An 18746-nucleotide genomic window follows, 5' to 3' on the forward strand; every position below is an offset into this window, starting at 1 on the left:
CTCTCTCTCTCTCTCTCTCTCTCTCTCTCTGCTGTGGTTTTAAAGCGGAAATTCTGGTGCCTTCTGGCAATTCTATGCGGTTGCCATGCTGCAGTCACTGACCTTGGGCAGTTCCCGTTGTGTGGTCTCTGGGATACACCGACAGTCCGGCCCGCTGCTGTTTCCACTGGCCGGTGGCGAATGCTGCACGGCACCAGATTGTATTTGTTTCAGATTAGCCCTGGGAGCTTTCTCAGAGCGCCACAATTCTATCACAATGCATCGACAGGAACGTGTGTGCATGACTGAAAGGCAAATAATTAAATAGAGTGGCAGGACTTTGAACAGAGGTTCAGTGCTTGCAGCGATAACATAACTAGCGCTAGACGGGGCGTAGAAACTGCGTCATTCAAGTTCACCGTACATGGGAGACCACAGTCCTGTACGTGAGCCTGACCCTATTGTTCTATCGGCACGGGACGTGCGGCCACATGGTCAACTCCGGTAGCGCCAGTCCACCCAAGGCGCTGCCGTCTTCCGTACGTAGCACCGACTGATAGCTATAGCCTCTCTGTTGGCTTGTGTGTTTGCTCCGTGGTGTATACGAGCAAGATGCTACTCGATGAAGTTTTTAGGTGCGGAGTAGCTTAGGATCGCACAATGTCCGTCCGCGTCCGTGCGTATAGCATTTACAATCGCAAAAAACCGCACCGGCACCGGCAGGATTCGAGCCTGTGTCTGGCAGACCAGACAGAGTTAGTGCCAGCCATCTTACCCATTGGGCTACGACCGTGACTTAGTACCCGAGAGACAAACGGCGTACTCCCTCGTCTGTAACGGTGCGGAGTACCTTAGGACCTCCCAATGTCCATCCGCGACCGCACCGCCATCAAGCAAAATCAAGCGAAATTCGATTTGAGCCGTGAGTTGCAGTATCATTTAGGGAATAATCAAGGTGCAACTCACGGCTCAAACCGACTGACGGTCGGGGCGCCAATCGGATGTCACTCGGTGCGCAACTTGGATGTCATTTCGAGTCCCCGTACTCCGCACCCTCGCCATCATCCACAGAGTGGAGATGCTGCCATTTTTGGTCTGGCGTGTTCTACGCTCCAACTCATGATATACCTTAAGTTGGGCAGTTCTTGCTTGGGCCAAACCAACGCTGCCTGTATAACATTGCGTCGCGTCATCCGCTTTCCAATGGGAGCTGTAGGGACGCCCGAGACATGTCCACCGGCGCCCCGCGCCACACCACGGATCAGCGGATAAACTAGACGTCCTAGGGGCTCTAAACATTGAGGCGTATAGGACAGCTACCTTGCGAAGGCTCGACGAACGTTTCGTATACTTTTTGTGAAGCCACGCTGCCCGGTGGACAGTACTCAGGCCGGCAGCACGTTGGCATGCTAGCGAGCTGCGAAGGGCAGGAGAGAGCAACAGGAAAGTGGCTGTTTCGCCATTAGCACCTTAGCAACTGACACGATAGACAATGTTATACAGGCGGCGTTGGTCAAACTGAAGTGGTCTAATTCTAAAAAGCCGCATTTTTGGCTGTGGTAAAGCTGGATCTCTCTGAGTAAAGTGATCCACTGATTAAAGCTGCAATCAACATTGGTGGTGAATCGGACATACTATCTGCAAACGCGTCTCTCACCATATTTTTATTGCTGCAGAGTTCGCGTACGGCAGTTATTTCGAAAATATCACAGCAAAAACAAATGATTGGGGAAAAAAAAAGAATCTAAACCGTGAGAACTTCGGTGCCTACGGAAACAAGCAAAAGAGCACGCAGTGTTACAGACTGTTCTCTATAAATCTCTGCAAGAAGTAATATGTGTGCTTTTTGGTTAACTTTCCCAGGTATTTGGCATGCTCTATAGTTTTGATTAAACCCCCCGATTATAGTTTTGATTAAAAAACCCCGCCACGTTCCAGCTTGTAAAACAACTATTCATAGGAACTTCATTTCTAGCCTACCAATAGAACCGACAGCGTGAGTGTCTGCGTTCGCCGCTGTTTGTGCTCGGGCGTTCGAGCAGCCGCCGTAATGGACGTCCGGAAGTGTAACAGGAAGCAGATGTTTCCTGTGATTGGCGGCTAATAAGGTCAGAGTCACGCTTTGGATGGACTTCAAGACCAAGCTCATAATAATCGTACATGTATTTGCTTGTTTGAAAATGCACTCAGGACAACTCCCAGCTTCCGCTGTCTTCCATTTAAGCATTCAATATTTTGAGTACGAAGAAGCTGTCTGCCCCCCTTTTTTCTCCTTTCGTCACCATGCCCCTCCGGTAGTAAAGCTTGCAAAAATCTATGACAACTATTACAACGCTTAATATCAAAGCTATTAGGGCTCAGTGTTGTCTTCCCAATAGCTGTTGCTGATACGGATGGATATACAGGGTGATCAAAGTTAAGTCAACAGATTTTTTAGGCGCTTAGATGTACGTGAAAGACCACCGCTATGCGCCAAGGTTATGCGCCAAGAGGGACACACAATGAGGTGATAACTATTGTTGTCGGTGACTTAATTAACTAAAATTGAATAACTTTTTAGCGATTGCAGTAATCAGGCATGTTTGTATTGAAGAGTTCAACGCAATCTTGTTTCTACGCAGTTTCATTTGGCAGAATTCTTCTAGCGCATTCGTACTCCGAGATATTGAACTGCGATATAGAACTGCGAAGTTTAATTGCCGCTAGCACGATTACGCACGCTAGTCCGTGAAGACCAGCGCAAAGCTCCTCCCTTTTGTAACGTGCTTGCTGTGTACGGTGTTTGGAGGCATAGACAAAGCGATAACTGGCACCTTTTCAGTCTTAGCTAGCGCTATAGCAATCTGCAGTAGGCGGAACCGTTATCGAAACACAGAACAAAATACAGGAGCTTTGCGCCGGTCGTCACTGTCTAGTATGCGTAATCATACGAACGGCAATTAAACTTCGCAGCTCGATATCTCGGAGTACGGATGCGCTAGAAGAATTCTGCCATATGAAACTGCGTAGAAACACGATTGCGTCTAACTTTTCAATACAAAAAAGGTGTCGGCACCCCACGCCAGACAGTTTCGGGCCCTTTTCTCTCCCTCTTGCCCCCTCCCGTAAAACCTCATCGCATCGCATCGCAAACATGCCTGCTTACTGCAGCCACTAAAAAGTTAATTATTCAACTTTGTTAATTAAGCCACCGACTGCCATAATTACTACCGAATTCTGTGTCCCCCTGAGCGCATAACCTCACGTCATAACAAAGTTTCAAAAAAGCCTTTCAATTTAATTTTGAGCACCCTGTACATATATCATCCTCGGTTGAACTAGCGTTTTACGGCCTTTCTTTACAGCTCAAACAGAAGCACAAAAAACGAACACAGACGTTAAAAAGTAGTTAATCCACGATACTTACGTTCTTGTGGATCTTGCCACTCAAGACATGTAGGCCCTTCAAATGTACATGCATCTGCAAAGAACACGGATCAGAACAATCATGTCGCAAATCACTCTCACTGCCACGCTTCTTCATTGCAAGGAGTGCTATTTAGTTTCGTGCTACTTTTTCTATGGGTACCCTTCCGCACTTTTGATATGCCAAGCACACTTTGGCGACCCTCCGCAGGTTTTTTTGGCGACAGTTTCTTGAAACCTGATCCTAAAGGGAACGTATACGCCAGAGTAAAACAGCTGTACCTGCAGTAGTTTTAAGAATAAAACACACTATATGTCGCGTAGTGGTTATTACGAATCTATAGCCTTGAATGGCTTGATAAAGCTAGTTTCCGCAGAAGTGCTTTTAATTGCAGTTTGATCGGACACTAACTTTCCGTTTCTCCCTGCTTCCAGGAATACACCTGCGCACGTTTACGGATGAGAGCAGTAACTCTCGTTCTAGTGAACCTACTCTACTAAAGAAACCGATTCAAGCATGGAAAATTTCGTTAGTTTGGGCACGTCAGAAATGCAGTTGTGCGTAGTATGCAAATGGTGCTCGTTTCGCTTTGGTCAATGGCGTGACGGTAACCACGGGTGTTTTCTGTGCACACACAGGTGTGGTGCAGTGGCCGTTCGCAGTAGTAAACGAGTGCTAGCTATTATACCGCGCATAATTATTTGGGCTAAAATGAAACGAATAAAAGATCACTTCCAGGCGAGCACCAGCTTCCACGCCAATGGGTCGATATGGCACGCTTCCCATTCCATGAGCCGCCCTCATGTGACTTTTTGTTTTAATTTGAAAAAAAAAAGCTAGAAAAAAAAATGTGCGATTAAGCAATTCCCTTTCACAAATCTCCAGGAATGGCCTCTTGCCCATAGCGTTGGAAACAACAGTAGTTACTGTGTTATCCTACACTATGTTTTGCTGTTCTTACTCAGCCCTTTCTGAGTCACCATTCCTGCGTTAAAATGCTGCTTCGGCCATGAGTGGCAGCCTACCTGCATTTAGAGCCATTTGAATGCCACTCACTCACTCACTCACTCACTCACTCACTCACTCACTCACTCACTCACTCACTCACTCACTCACTCACTCACTCACTCACTCACTCACTCACTCACTCACTCACTCACTCACTCACACACGCACACACAAACGCACACGCACACACAAACGCACACGCACATGCACACACACACACACACACACACACACACACACACACACACACACACACACACACACACACACACACACACACACACACACACACACACACCTGGGCCATTGTACTTTGCGAGGTTGTCCTTACTTTGGTTTGGGCATTTCCCCTCCAGGAGCTCGATGTCGTCCAGAAGAACGCCAGATTCTGTCGTTGCGATATCCGGGATCAGCGCCTCAAGCACAACCTGAGAGCAGGGAATAGCCAGCGGATTGCCTGAAGCTATTTCCGCTTTTTGAAATGTTGCACTAGTTCGCAAAAGATGCACCATGATTAAAGCACTAACGGCAGCGCCGCGTCAGATTTTGGGGCGCAAGCATTCACCCGCGGCACATATATGTAACACATACGCGACCCACGCGCTGACGCTTCCTGATCCTGGACTCTTTCCGGTGTATCGGAGATTCAGCAGACAAAGTCGTCTTCTGGGGCTTCTATCCTCATTGTTTGCAAAGCAGAATCAAGCAGTAGTGTTGCAAGCATCGCTGTCTGTCGGTGTTCCAGCTTGCATTAGAAGGTGCAACACGGGCGCTTGGGGCAATCCACCTTCAGAATACGTCCGTTAAAGATAACCAGGTGGCCCAAATTAACCCGTGGCACTCCACACAGCTCACCCTCATATCTCTTGTAACTTCAGCGCATAAAATCCGAATTCGTTTTTTGACACGAAAGTGTTTCATTCCAGGTACAGAAACCTCACTGACGTCATATCCGTCACGGAAATGACATCAACAGAAAAAGTTTCACTGGAGCGTCGGTGCTAGGTTTCGAGCCCACGAACACTCTGGCCGCAACGGGAGGTGAGAACCGCTCTACCGACTGAGCCATGAAGTCACGCCAACAAAGTTGTGCAAACGCGCCTTATGTCCTTCCCTTTAACTTGTCCATTTAATGGTGCTGCCGTCTAGGAGAGGTGAAGCGAAGCAGTGCGTCGTGACGCTAATGAGCGCCGATAGTGCGCTAATGAGCGCACTGTGACTTCACCAAACGATTCGCTGACAATTGTTTCGTTCGCACGGTTTGCGAGATCCTGGGGTTTCAATCGTATTTACGCTATGCTCCGGCATGTGTAATCCAGTGTCTAATGTTGATGCGTCTAACGGTGCCATACCGACGAAATATAAATAGTGATGTTCAAGTTCATATCGATGCACAATAAACATTCAAATGCTCTGTGAAGGCAAATTTCACTTCCGTGTTTTACCGATTCCCATGAAAGAAGGATCAACCCCATTTTTTTTCACAATGAAGCTGTTTATGGCTGAGTCCCGTGCATTTTTGCTATGCGTCGCCAAGAACGCTTTGCGGCAGACTACTTTATCGCGTGCAGAAAACGGCTGTAACTGTCGTTTTATCAAAATATCCCCAAAACAATTATATGACAATTGTATATCACGAAACTTGCGCTAAATGGATATACAGACAGACGAAGGAAGACGGACGATGCGCATCGTCCGTCTTCCTTCGTCTGTCTGTATGTCCATTTAACGCAAATTTCGTGATACATAATGCATCAACTAGCCCAACAGCACATTATATGACAATTGACCTATAAGACGCATCGTCCGTCTTCCTTCGTCTGTCTGTATGTCCATTTAGCGCAAATTTCGTGATACATAATGCACCAACTAGCCCAACAGCACATTATATGACAATTGACCTATAAGACGACTCTATTGTCACGTCGAGTTCAACTAACTTGCTAAGACTAATTAGTTCGCAGTAAAGTTGTAAGCGCTACAACATTCTCGTCTCCTGTTAATACATGGGCTTCTACGGGAAGGAAATCGACAGCACCGTGTTTGTATGCTAGGACAGAGTAAAATACATGGACGTCTGCAGGAGGAGCATGGTTACAGAAAACGGTTGCAACCATTGTTCTGTCAAAACTATCCCGCAACGAAGTACGACAGTATGTGACAATTTGCCTTTAAGACGACTATATCGTTAGGGCGAGTTTTATTATTTATAATTAGGTAGTTCACAGTGAAGTTGCAAATGTTGTAGGATTCCCACCTGCTGTCAGCACATGATTTTTACGGGAAGGAAACGTACAACAGTCCCATGTTTGTCTGCTATAGGATAAAACTTTAGTCCTTCCAACTTTCATTAAGGAATCACAAGCCATTATCACTTCCATTACCAAATGATGAGACAAATAAACGCGTGAACATTCTATAAGCACGGGTGCGATGAGTATTTTATGCAGCTTCGCTTGTCATCCACCTTCCCAGAGTGGAGCTCCTCTTTTTTTGTAGCGTGAGCTACACTGGCCGAGGTTGAGCAGTTTTGCGTGGCTCCTGGAGAGCCGTGCTGCGCATGTAACGTCTCACGGCGCACAGCTGGCGTGCCGGAGCCGCCGCGACTAGATTGGATTGAATTGGAAATCGTTTTAGCAGCAATAAGCATGATAATCAGCTTATCCTAGACAACCAGGAAACCTAAGAATAACCAGCTGAACCTTAGCTCACGCTACGTATATCCTGGCATAGCCGAGCTAAGCCATTGCTATTTTTTTTAAATTGCTGTGCCTGCACTTGCTGCGTGATTCCGAATTCATGGAATACCCTTTCATTCACGCTGATGCAAGATATTAATTCTGTTCAAGCATGTCCACATATACCTTTTTTTGGTTTCTAAGCTATCAAATTCCGCACTGAAATCGAGGCTAAAAGTTGTTTCAGCGTGTAACAATCCTCCTGCAGAGGATTGTTACACGCTGTTCCATGACTTCACGTTTCACTTCACGTTTCACGCTTCACGTTTCCATGACTTCACTTAGACTTCACGAGTTCAAGGTCCTGAGTGAGATTTTATCAGTAGACACACTCAGTAGGTATTTTGTGCTGGAACTACGTCAGAAGATTTTGTCGATTTAAGTCAACCAATCAACGCGCCAACACCGTGAGGAATATACATTTTGTGGCTGGAGACTCAAAGCCCCAAGCAATAAGATTGCAACGAAATAATTTTCATCCCATACACATGGCGTGGTATGCTCTAAACTGGACGTTTATGCAGCTTCCCCGCATAGGCAACACGAGGTGGAGCAAAGCTCGAACCCTCCTCTGAGATTCAATCGACTCCACTCAAATGGCACATAGGAGCTCGGTAATTTCCCGTAGACAGATAACCCCTAATTAACCCCAGATTAACCTCTGGTCAGATTAATTACCTATCAAGATCATTCAAGGGCTTTCTGTCCTTGTTCAAATTGAGCATATTCAAGTTCCCGTTTATACATGGCGTTTCACGTAACGTGGACCACTTAATTAAAAGTAGAAATGCTGTATTTTCCAACCTCTAGATGTTAATTGATCATTGACCCTATTTTTAGATGTAAAAATACGGTGACATGGAACGGTTACCCCGCGCCCCTCTTGAATGATTATTATTTGCTTCATCGCAGGAATGTGAATGATTTGTAATTTTGTCCTTTGGCCAAAATTTCGTGAGACACCCTGTATGTTTTGCTCATAATTCAGATAGGAGATGCGACTCCCTTGGACCGCCCAAATGGCATGTCCGTGTTCTCGAATACGACATTTTAGTAGAAAAAATGGTAATGATCATATAATTTCGTTACATTTCAATGCAGTTTCCCGTGATGTCGTAAATTATTTATTTGCGGAACACGTGCACTATACACCTTGAAGGCCTCTCTGCAGACGAATTAGTTTAAACAAGCCGTTCAGATAAGCAGCTCGGGCGGGAAAAGCACAGTTGGGCACTATGAACAATAAATTAGGAACACATGCCTGATAGGGTTCGTCGGAGGTGATGTTCACTGAATGGCCGTACCACCACAGTGTTTCCTCTGTGTCCAGGGAATGCACGAGTTCGCGGAGACCCGCTCCATGAACGAATCTGCGAGTGGTTGGGAGTCAAATAGGGATTCAACATATTTATCGTTGTTGCAAAAAGATGCGGCTCTCCGATAAAAATTAAAAGAAATCGCTCCTGTTATCAAATAAAGTTTGACATGCGTAAACTTCAATTCAATAAAACGGTCGATTTTACTGTTCTCGTGTATAGTGGGCGCTGAAAAATATGTTTATTACACCTTGTTACTTCATATATTTTAACAACGCTAGTAACTGCACGGCATTTATGAGTACACGGCTTCAGCTGACCTGTAGACGTTGATCTTGTTCTGTTCACCGTGTGCGCGCCACCAGAGGGACAGGCAGGCACCGGCCGTTGGGTTGCGAACAGGCAGGTAGAGCCTTGAGAAGGAGCTCTGGCCCTGACTCGCGGAAGTTGTGTTCAGGTACAGGTAGTGACCTTGGGGGAAAGCGGTAATCAGTGAGCATCTAGATGCGCGTAAAGCTCAGCCTCCCGGCGTATTGCATTACACCGCTTTGCACCCCCCATTTTGCACCTATATTAAATTAGAATCACCACGAAAAACATAACAATATTTAATACGATGTTTCGGCTGGGATCCAGCCTTTTTCAAGTGAAGTACAAGGGTCGAATACAGGGTATATGTAGGCTCGTATGGAGCGCTGTGAGCACGTGGACACATGATTTCAAAAGCGTACAAGAAGGAAGTACAGCAAAAAACAAGTGGAAAGAAACGTACTGCACGACTGGGCGCGCAGGTAATCCATCTCAATATACAACGCGGCGAAAAGCAAAAGCGAGGCACTTAGGAAGTGTGTTTCCTTCTGCCACCGCCCACCCACGCACAGCAATATTAAGAAAAGTAAACAAATAAGGAAGGGGTACTGGGCATCTCACTCCAAAGGAGCGGAAACAACCTGCCGCAAAAGGCGGAAGCGTAGAATCGACAATTAGTCCTCCAGACTCTGGGGAACGCCAAAAAGCCAGCTATGTCTTGGCAGAACGCGATGTTGAAGTTCAAGAACCCAGGCGGGCGGATTAGCGAGGGGGCCGCGTCCTCAAAGGAAAATGCCGCCGCTTCCCGAGGAGACCAGATAGCCACAAATGGCTTATCCGCGGCCCGCGTCCCGGTCACAAAGCGGACAATGACGACCCCTAGATGGGCGCCGACGCCGACAGGGGTGTGCGGGAGCCACCCAAGAAGAGCACAGGTTGTGCGAGTGTCTTGAGAAATGACACACAAGGCAGGAAATAAACAAAGAAACAGCACACAGAAAAAAGCAGTTGAACGAGCCCCCGGCTCATGACATGAAATGGATAGATACAACAAATTTTTACCTTACATTTGATATTTTTGCAAGTAACAAGGGCTTGTACATTATGAAAACAGAAAAACAAAGATGTGACGCACGTACGAGAATAAATCTCCAGTGATCTAGGAAACAAATGACACTTCGTAGCCAGTCATCAATGGCAGTATGAATTCGCACACAGCATTCTTTAAACAAACTGACAAACGAAAGAACAAACAAAGAATACGTGCGTACAAATCATAGGACATGGGGAACCATATCAGTGAACAAAAATAGCTTACAAAGTGGCATTTCGGGCAAAAAAGCAATGAAGCATACGGATAAAATAACTTATTCACAATAGTAGACCGAATAGTGCTTGGAAAGTGTAATGATGTGATACATCAAGATTTCGTGCATTAGAGGCATTAAAGCATACGGAAAAGTAACCTGCTGACAACGATAAACCATCCAGTGCTTGAGGAGTGGTAACATGCGATACGTGCCACTACAAGGTCTAGGTTTGAAGGCACGACAGCCTTCCCGGAGACTCATTGATACCCCTTGTGAGAGTGTTGTATTTGTGGATCAGATAAGATTCGCAGGCTTCCCTGTCGAAATGGGTTTTAAATCCTGATTGGAGCACTCTGGCCTTAAATTGGTCGAACGGGTGTTTCAAAGAGTTGATATGTTTTGAAAGGGGGAGATAAGGTTTTGTTTTTGCATCGGATCTGTGATTATTGATGCGAGTTCTAAACGAATTTTCTAAAAGAAAAAAGGGGGGGGGGGAGGGGGAATTTTATACGCTCCTGGGACTTTGCTTTCACTTCATACGATCAAACAATACATCTCCAGCCATACGTTTTGCTAAATGTACTTGTCCCCTCAAGAGGGCTGGCTTCATTGACCCCGACAGACGCCTTTTTTGTTCGTCGTTCGCATCATTTCTTACCAAACAGGCTCCCCGTGGTATGATCGGGGACTTCGAGATACGACCCCTGGCGCACCGTCCAGTCCCTCGCGTTGTTCATGTCTGGGGCATGGCCGCAGTCTGTGCCACCTTCGAAAGTACAAAGGGCTGGAAGAGACGCACAGTGCCAAGGGGTCATTATGCTATGAGATCAATACAGGTCATATCATATTCGTGCATATAGTCTTCCGGTAGTCTTAGCTAGCAGCGAAGGGCAAAATCGTCCAGGAAGTCCGAGATCATTCAGTGCACATATAAAAATGGCAGGATTAATAGACGAGAATAGTAAAAATTTACTACCTTCACTCATCTTTGTGCGGTTTGCAGAAATTATGTCTGCTTCACGTGAAGAGGAAAGTGTTCTTGGCAAACTTGTGGAAATGCATAAAACCAGGCAAGTTCAGACAGGCAAGTTGAGATTATTTACCACAGACGTCTTACAGCCTGCTGCAGGGGCATAGGCTAAAAGCAACAGGACGAGGCCCACGTCCCTCTGCAGTTCACAGCAATTACAGGTGTTCACAATAGAAACAATAGAACCAGGCATGGAATTACGCACGCTTTACACAACCACATGGAAAAACTCATATACAAACCACTTTCATGCCGGCACATAATTACTGATTGTGTAAGATAATGTTGTACAACAATTCGTGCATCTATTATTTGGAAAAACGATTCACTGGTACACATAAAAGACACAAGTTATGTGTAAGTACAGAAAATGTGTGCTATTGGAAGCGATCACTAGGGGCTGTGTTTTTATGTATTAAAAAGGCGCGTTTTAGGAGCCAAAAAGAGGCAGAAAAAACAACGGTTCAGGCTTCCATCGTCGGAACTATAGGTAGCATAAATCTTTACATAAATGCAAATAATTTCAAACGAAGACGTGCGCGACCTGTATCTACGACAGGAAAAACAAAATTGTTACTGTTTATGATGGCAAAAAGGTCCCAACGTTAAACATAACCTTTCAATTGTTCCATAAAACATTTAAAATAGTGGCTTCTAAAATAACTTCCAATGATAATTTAATTAAACAAGCGCAGTGCTCCAATTCATGTTCAGTGGCCACCGTCGCTTACTCGAGCAACGCATATGCTGAAACAGGAATGAAAAAGAATACTTGAGAGCTAGGAATACTGATTTTAAATAGCGCTGTACAATTTAAGAATGGAAATGGTTCATGAGTGTATCACTCCGCTGAAGCGACGGCCCCAGATATCAGCGCGGGCGCGTTTTGAAAAGAGACATGCGCTTAATGCGTAACATCCCCTGCTTTTTCCCACGTTGTTTGTTGGTCGTCGCTGCGGTAATTTATAAGCAAATTAAGTCTGAAAAATCACTGAGACGACTCGCTTCACGTTCGAAATACTCTCCGTAAGGCGTGCTTCTACCCGCGCGGGGGAGCAGCCGGAAGCGGTGATGAGGCGCATTGGCAACTTGCGTTGTCGTTCTGGAATTGTGCCCGAGTATAGCTGATGTTTGCCTGATGCGATTTAATTACTACGCAAGAGAAACAGACGCAAATAATAAACGCAACAGAGACTACGATTTGTCAAGACATTAATACGCTCTTACATGAAGACCGTTAGGTACACCTCGCGTCAAAATAAGCCGGGGCACGCGAGCGCGTGGCAAAATGCATTGCCGCGACATCTGACGTTGCACTTCTGGTGTCGAGACATCGATGTGCGCGTGCACGTCCAACCACGCTCGATATAGCCTGTCTTTTACTTCGCTTCAATCGGCAGCGCTGGCCACATTCAGAGCTTGGCGCCAGGGGTGGCTTTCTTTGCTCAACATGTCTTGCTCGTACACGCTTCAGCGGCCGAGGGTGAGAGTGAAAATGCGTTGCTCGCCCTGCCCTGCTATGACACATAACTAATCTTGCCCGTCTCGCGGTGACAAAATTGTGTCCCACATATGCTCTCCCACTTCGGTATTTCTAACAGCGACGCTGTTCTTGGGCTGGGCTTGACCACGGGCTTGACTACAGCCTGTCCTTGTATCGTTTCACGCTCCCTTCGGAGTTCCCAGCAATACGTTTGTGTTTACAGGTAAAGCCGCCTTTATGAAGATCGGCGGAAGCTTGGTCTTTGCAAACTGGCCTTCCGACACTGCCTGTTGCGCATCGAAGCATAGAAATCTACGGAGAGAGTATGATTAAAGAAAATGGCTTTAACTCATGTGTTATTAAATGTATCCAAAAACCAATTCTATCAAACTATGCTGATCTGATGATTATACCGCTATGCCGAGTTTCGTTTACTTGTCGTAATTAGGTAGTGAAGTTGTAAACGTTGGAGGATTCGTTTGTTGTCATTATAATGCAATATACGGAGAGACATTGCCGTGTATTGGAGAAAACGGTTGTATCTGTGGCTCCACGCTGGTTCCGTAGATATCAATCACAATCGGTGGAACGAGTTTTAATATTTTTTTCGTAAAACATGCAATTGGTTGTTAACTAAGAATGAGCACACAAAACAGAATACGAACTGAAGCGTTAGAAATAATCTATTTTATGAAGGTGTTACGAGACTTCATCACCTTGCACACATTCTGAAACAATTAAAGAAGGGGAAATGGGAGAAGAGTTCGGCGTGGTCCTCGGTAAAACGTTTTTGCAAAGGTGTTTAGTAGCCAAACAGATTTTCGATGGAAAAGCGTGTCTAAGAGCCCGTCGGCAGTGTGAATTTTAATGCGTGAGGAAATGCAGCTGCGCAGTGATGTTTCGCCGTTGGCTCCTCAATATGGGAATGATCTGCTCCCAAAAGCGTGTTCAATACGTAACCGTTGCGTTGAAAATATAGTTGGATTTGTGTATGCTCCTAGAAACGTGAATGTCTGAAGAAATCGGTTTGGAGAGCACGCGGAACCTAGTCTAAGAATGACCGAAAATTGTGGGAACAACAGAAAACTGCCACCAACTCCAGATTTTTTATTCCAAGTTGTGCCGCTTGTCACTGAGAATCAGCGTCCCATTCTACTGGTGCCAGTGGTTGTTTTCCCGGAGTTGATTGAACTAGATTACTAGGTTGAGTTCTGAACCGTCAATGCTGCCACGTAACGTGAATAACGATCTCAAACTGCACCCGAAAGCGAAACTTGAGACTAACTCTGGCACCGGGAAGGCAAGTGTGACAGGGGGCGGCAGAAAGTTAGATGGGCAGATGAGATCAAGAAGTTTGTGGGGATAAATTGGTCGCAGTTAGCACAGGACCGGGATAATTGGAGAATAATGGGGGAGGCCTTTGCCCTGCAGTGGCCGTAGGTAGTCTGGTGATGACATAGGCACCGATATTGAAAAGAGGCATTGAAAATATGCATTTACAGGCGAATAATGCAAACGCCAAAACAGGCATTTATAGGAACTATAAAAACATCCTTAAAAGCCCTTCTTAACCTGTAATTCATGCGCATATATCAAAATGGCGCGATAGGAGTGCAGTTACTAGAACTGACATTTGCCTAAAATTCGGTGTCTAGTGATCGCCGACAGGTAGTTAACGTCAACAATTTATTTATTTATTTATTTATTTATTAGTACCTCAAAGGCCCCCGGAAGGGGTATTACATGAGGGGTGGGCAAACACATCAGCAGCATGGCAACAAATACAAAGAAGACGAATAATCAAACCCGCCGCGGTGGCTCAGTGGCTAAGGCGTTGCGCTACTGAGCACGAGGTCGCGGGTTCGATTCCCGGCCGCGGCGGCCGCTTTTCTGATGGAGGCGAAAAGCAAAAACGCCCGTGTGTACGAGATTTCGGCGCACGATAAAGATCCCCAGGTGGTCAAAAAAATCCGGAGCCCTCCACTACGGCGCGCCTCATCGCCTGCGTTGCGTCGGCGCGTTAAACCCCCACAATCAATCAATCAAAACGAATAATCAAGGTAAGCCTCTTCAATGGCACTCTTGAAGTTGACTTAAATGGTAATAGTGGCAATGTTGGCGGAAACTTTGTTCCATTCATGCGCAGTGAAGATAAAAAATGAACGTTGAAAACCTGTGGTCAGGTTACGTGGGACACACACGGCATTGGGGCGAGAATGGAGAAAGATACGATGCGCTAGAACTATGATCAAGCTCAAGTTCAAGCGAATCAAGTTCAATACTGCCCATTTCTCGCCGTCTGGGTATTTAACAGCAAAGTTTTCAATTATTTTGAAGGTTCTCTTGCCGCTATCGAAGTTTAATTTGTTCTCTAATTCATAAGAACTTGAGATATTTGATAAGCGATTGTCTGCTTCCCGTAATTCGTTCTTGCTTGCGACGTTCGTCGTTTGCAGCGTCTAAAGCTGTAGGGAGCATTTTCGTAGATTAGGCTTTCAAATTTTTCAAGTACTCTTAAAAGTGCTTAGGGTATTCTATGTAATGGCTTCCCATGGCATGACCTTCAGCAATACAGTGTTCAATGAAATGTCCGGTCCTAACACGCATAAACATGGGATATGCAGCACTCATGCATGTATGCTGCGTATGTATGCATGTATGTTGCGTGTATGTACGTATGTATGCTGCGTATGCATGTATGCTGCGTGTATGTACAGGCACATACATACATACATACATACATACATACATACATACATACATACATACATACATACATACATACATACATATACACACACACATAACGGCAGATACGGAAGTGCAATTGCAAAATTTGATTCACAATTTTAGCGTAAAAACACTGAAGGTGTCTTTTTGTTTCTAACAGAAGAGGTTTTATAGTGCCCTTGCGAAGTTTCACAAAAGGAAAAGTGCAGTGGCAAACGTTTTGCAAACCTGGACACTAGAGGTGTGCGAACAGGGAAATTTGAGCTCGAATCAGCTTCGAATCGAATGCTTTCAAATGGTAAAAAAAATAGTTCCAAATATCGAATAGCAGTATCTTATTGAAATTCCGTAAAAAAAAATATCAACTTAAAAATGTGGTTAAGTGGCGTCTGGGCAATGGTGACCACGGTATATGAAGCGACGATTTATTCGGTGGCCATGACAGCCCGAATGTCGGAGCTATGACCCTCCCTCATTCGATACGTCGTGTTCATTTCTTGGAAAAAACGGCGCAGTGCTCCACAGCCCATATTCTTCCTCTTCTAGTGTCACTATGTTTGCTAAATATTACACAATATGCGGTGTTCGTACGCATACCTGCTGTGCAAAAGCCATGCGTTTTTTAGATTTGGGGGGTTTGCTTTTAGGCAGGTTTCGGCCTCGTAACACGGATAAACGGTGCATGGGTGATACTGAGGTTCTGTTTTCGTGTCATCAGTATCTGGATAAACCTAACTTTGTGTGGTTCGCCCCTGGCACGATATATAATTACTGCTAAGCGAAGGAGGAAACATACGTATGCACAGGCCCCTGTTTCTTTTGATCCCGTCTCTTAAAAGTCATCCGCTTCCCTCAACTTGTAAATGGAAGACTCCGAAAAACTCTCAAAAACAACTAACGCCCAAGAGAAGCGTTTGAAGCATTCCTTACTGGTGAAGAATGCAATGCCTCTGTGAGTACCTCTTCCGTGGCAATTTCGAGCAAAAAACTGTATTTTTTGAAGTGCAGATTAATGCGCACACGTAAGAAATTAATTAGGGTTTCTTTTTCATTTTTTGTGCATGTGCCTTTGTTGTACTCTGTAGTGTGTGTCCAGTAAATATCAGTTGATGTCAAGCGTTTTTCCCGCGTATCTAGCGTATCTTTTCCCGCGTATCTAGCGTCCAGTCTAAAACTAAAAAAAGTCAGGAAAGAGAGAAATCGTGGAAGGCCGTTCTTTTTGCTCTTCTGGCGAAGTCAGCTATCGGGATGAAGCGGCGCCTTGACCAGGAAACACTCTACGGGGCTCAGCCAGGGCTATCTGTGTTAGGCATGGCACCTAAAATGTTTCGGTGTAGTGACAACCATCATAATGCACGGCGGCGCGGCTCTAAACATGACGGTGCCTTCGTTTGCGGGGTGTTGCCTACAGTGAGGTCGCGTTGGTCGACCTAACGGGTTAGGAAGAAAAGAAAACAAAATAAAATCCTCCTTAAACATGGTAGCACTTAGAAAAGCGTTTCTTGCAAAAAAGGTTTCTTAGATTTAACGTATACGCCTCAAGCGCTGCCTGTAGGGGCGCCACTAAAATCCCCCTAGCGGCCCATTTCGAAAGCAGCCGCGGGAGACTGCGGCCCGCTCCCCACTCTCTCCGCTGTTTTTGCGGCACGTTCACGCGTTGGAAGAGATCGGAGGCAACATTGCTGTACCGCATCCGAACGGGATCAGCGAAGACCACACCATAGATTTTGAAGGTGGGCCTCGTGCGATGGCCTCCATGTTCGTTATGTGCAGTGATAGGGGATGTACAATGTGTTGCCCAGAGCACAATGTCGAGCGGACTGCAATGCTCTCAGCCATTCGAAAGTTGGCAGCCCCACACAACCCGCTGGACCACATCGTCTTCCCAAGGGGACATTGGATGCTGCGCAGAGACGTGTCGCGCCTTCTACTAAGCTTCCTTCAGGAGACGGAACTGGCAAACTCGTGGTGGAAGGACCCTAACATTGGCTAATTAGGATGAGCTTGGGCGGAGCAATTGCCGGCATATCCAGCCAGGATAACCCCGCCTGATCCCACACAACAACCACCACCATAACCACCATAAATACATATTTATGTGGAGCAGTCCCTCTGTCCGCAAATGTGGTGCATTTACGACAGTAAATATTTCTGACGCGATCTTAGTGTGGTTAATTCGGTCTGTACAAGCGCAACCTGTGTGCCACATGCCGGCGTCGCGAAACCGGCGTATGCATGGAGCTAGTTGTAATTCCACTGCCCTAAAATTTACTAAAAGTGTGCTCGTAAGCAGCATTGCCTCAGATGGTCATGCTACGGCTACACACAATGTTGTAAACCGGTTTTCTGCGCTTACATAATCTTGCGGAGCGCTCATACCTGACAGTGTGCCAGTTACGCTTGCCAATGTAATACCTCGGATCATCACTACCATTGACAAGCCAGTGTGGAAAAAATTTCACGAATATTCTACGAAATAAGTACGATTGACAATGCAAAATGATACTCGGGGATACGCACACGACAGAAAATTTAATGTTCCGATCGTTTGTCCTGAGGTGAGCGCCGGCAAACATTCATCATCTGCTGATATATCCACCGCGAGACTCAAGGCTTCGTCAAAACCGTCTTATGACACAGACAGTCTGCAGAATCTAGCAAAAACTGAAATCAGACGGCCTTATCAAATACCACACTCTTCCAACGACACATTTTATTGCTTGTGAACTGCCGACCCTATCCTTAAAAAAAAAGCGTCCGCCGAGTGTTCAGCGGTTCGTTGAAGCCAAAAAAAAAAAAAAAAAAGGAATTGAATGCGGAGCTTCTCTGTGTAACTACTAAAACGTTCATTTCTTGATTTCGCTTCGCATTCGTATACAACAATAGTTAAGCGTCCCCTCCCCCTACCCCATGTCCGCCGGTATAGCAGTGCATTTAGCATCTAATTGGCCTGGTTATTACTACCTGGCTTACGTTTAGGAGAACTTATTTAGCATTTCGGAAGCTTCACTGGGTTTTGCATTCCCATACGAGCTATTCTGTTTCTTCCCAACTAGCAGACAATTAATTATTCCGTGGTTTCATTAGTTTTACTTGGTTCTATGGGGTGTGAGTGTGCACATACGTAACGACGCAGAGCCTTGGAATATAGTTAATATTTTTGTGTGGCATGTATTCCCATAAAAGGCACAAGATATTGTCAAGTTTTAGATAATCACATAGACGAAACATAGTTTTCTACGATGTATATCTTCGAAACCAAGCCGCAGTTGCTGCCCGCGATGCAAAACAAAATCAACCCCTCACTGTACCAGTATATCAGGTCTAAACGAGGCGATAATAGAATTCACTTGTGCCTCACGTATGTGGGAGGTGACAGTGGTGACATGCTGCTTCCGTCGCCAATGCCCGTAAGAGCGGCCAAGAAGCGCATAGAA

At 45.6% G+C, this 18746-nt stretch overlaps 1 protein-coding gene across 1 annotated transcript in view; it reads right to left on the reverse strand.

Annotated features, from left to right (window-relative positions):
* The window catches only part of LOC144155085 (MAM and LDL-receptor class A domain-containing protein 2-like), a 139104-nt gene that overhangs the window by 20186 nt on the left and 100172 nt on the right, over nucleotides 1–18746 (reverse strand). Inside the window, exons 30-35 of the mRNA XM_077686329.1 lie at nucleotides 10725–10850; nucleotides 8768–8918; nucleotides 8393–8501; nucleotides 4725–4821; nucleotides 3386–3439; nucleotides 103–183 (exon numbers count right to left, since the gene is read on the reverse strand). Of these exons, the coding sequence (XP_077542455.1) occupies nucleotides 103–183; nucleotides 3386–3439; nucleotides 4725–4821; nucleotides 8393–8501; nucleotides 8768–8918; nucleotides 10725–10850 (618 nt within the window). The remainder of the gene's footprint in view (nucleotides 1–102; nucleotides 184–3385; nucleotides 3440–4724; nucleotides 4822–8392; nucleotides 8502–8767; nucleotides 8919–10724; nucleotides 10851–18746) is intronic.

The sequence above is a fragment of the Haemaphysalis longicornis genome, unplaced genomic scaffold (assembly GCF_048455015.1).
Source record: "Haemaphysalis longicornis isolate Haplotype H1 unplaced genomic scaffold, Haemaphysalis longicornis Haplotype H1 scaffold_1, whole genome shotgun sequence".
Classification (NCBI taxonomy): Eukaryota; Metazoa; Arthropoda; class Arachnida; order Ixodida; family Ixodidae; genus Haemaphysalis; species Haemaphysalis longicornis.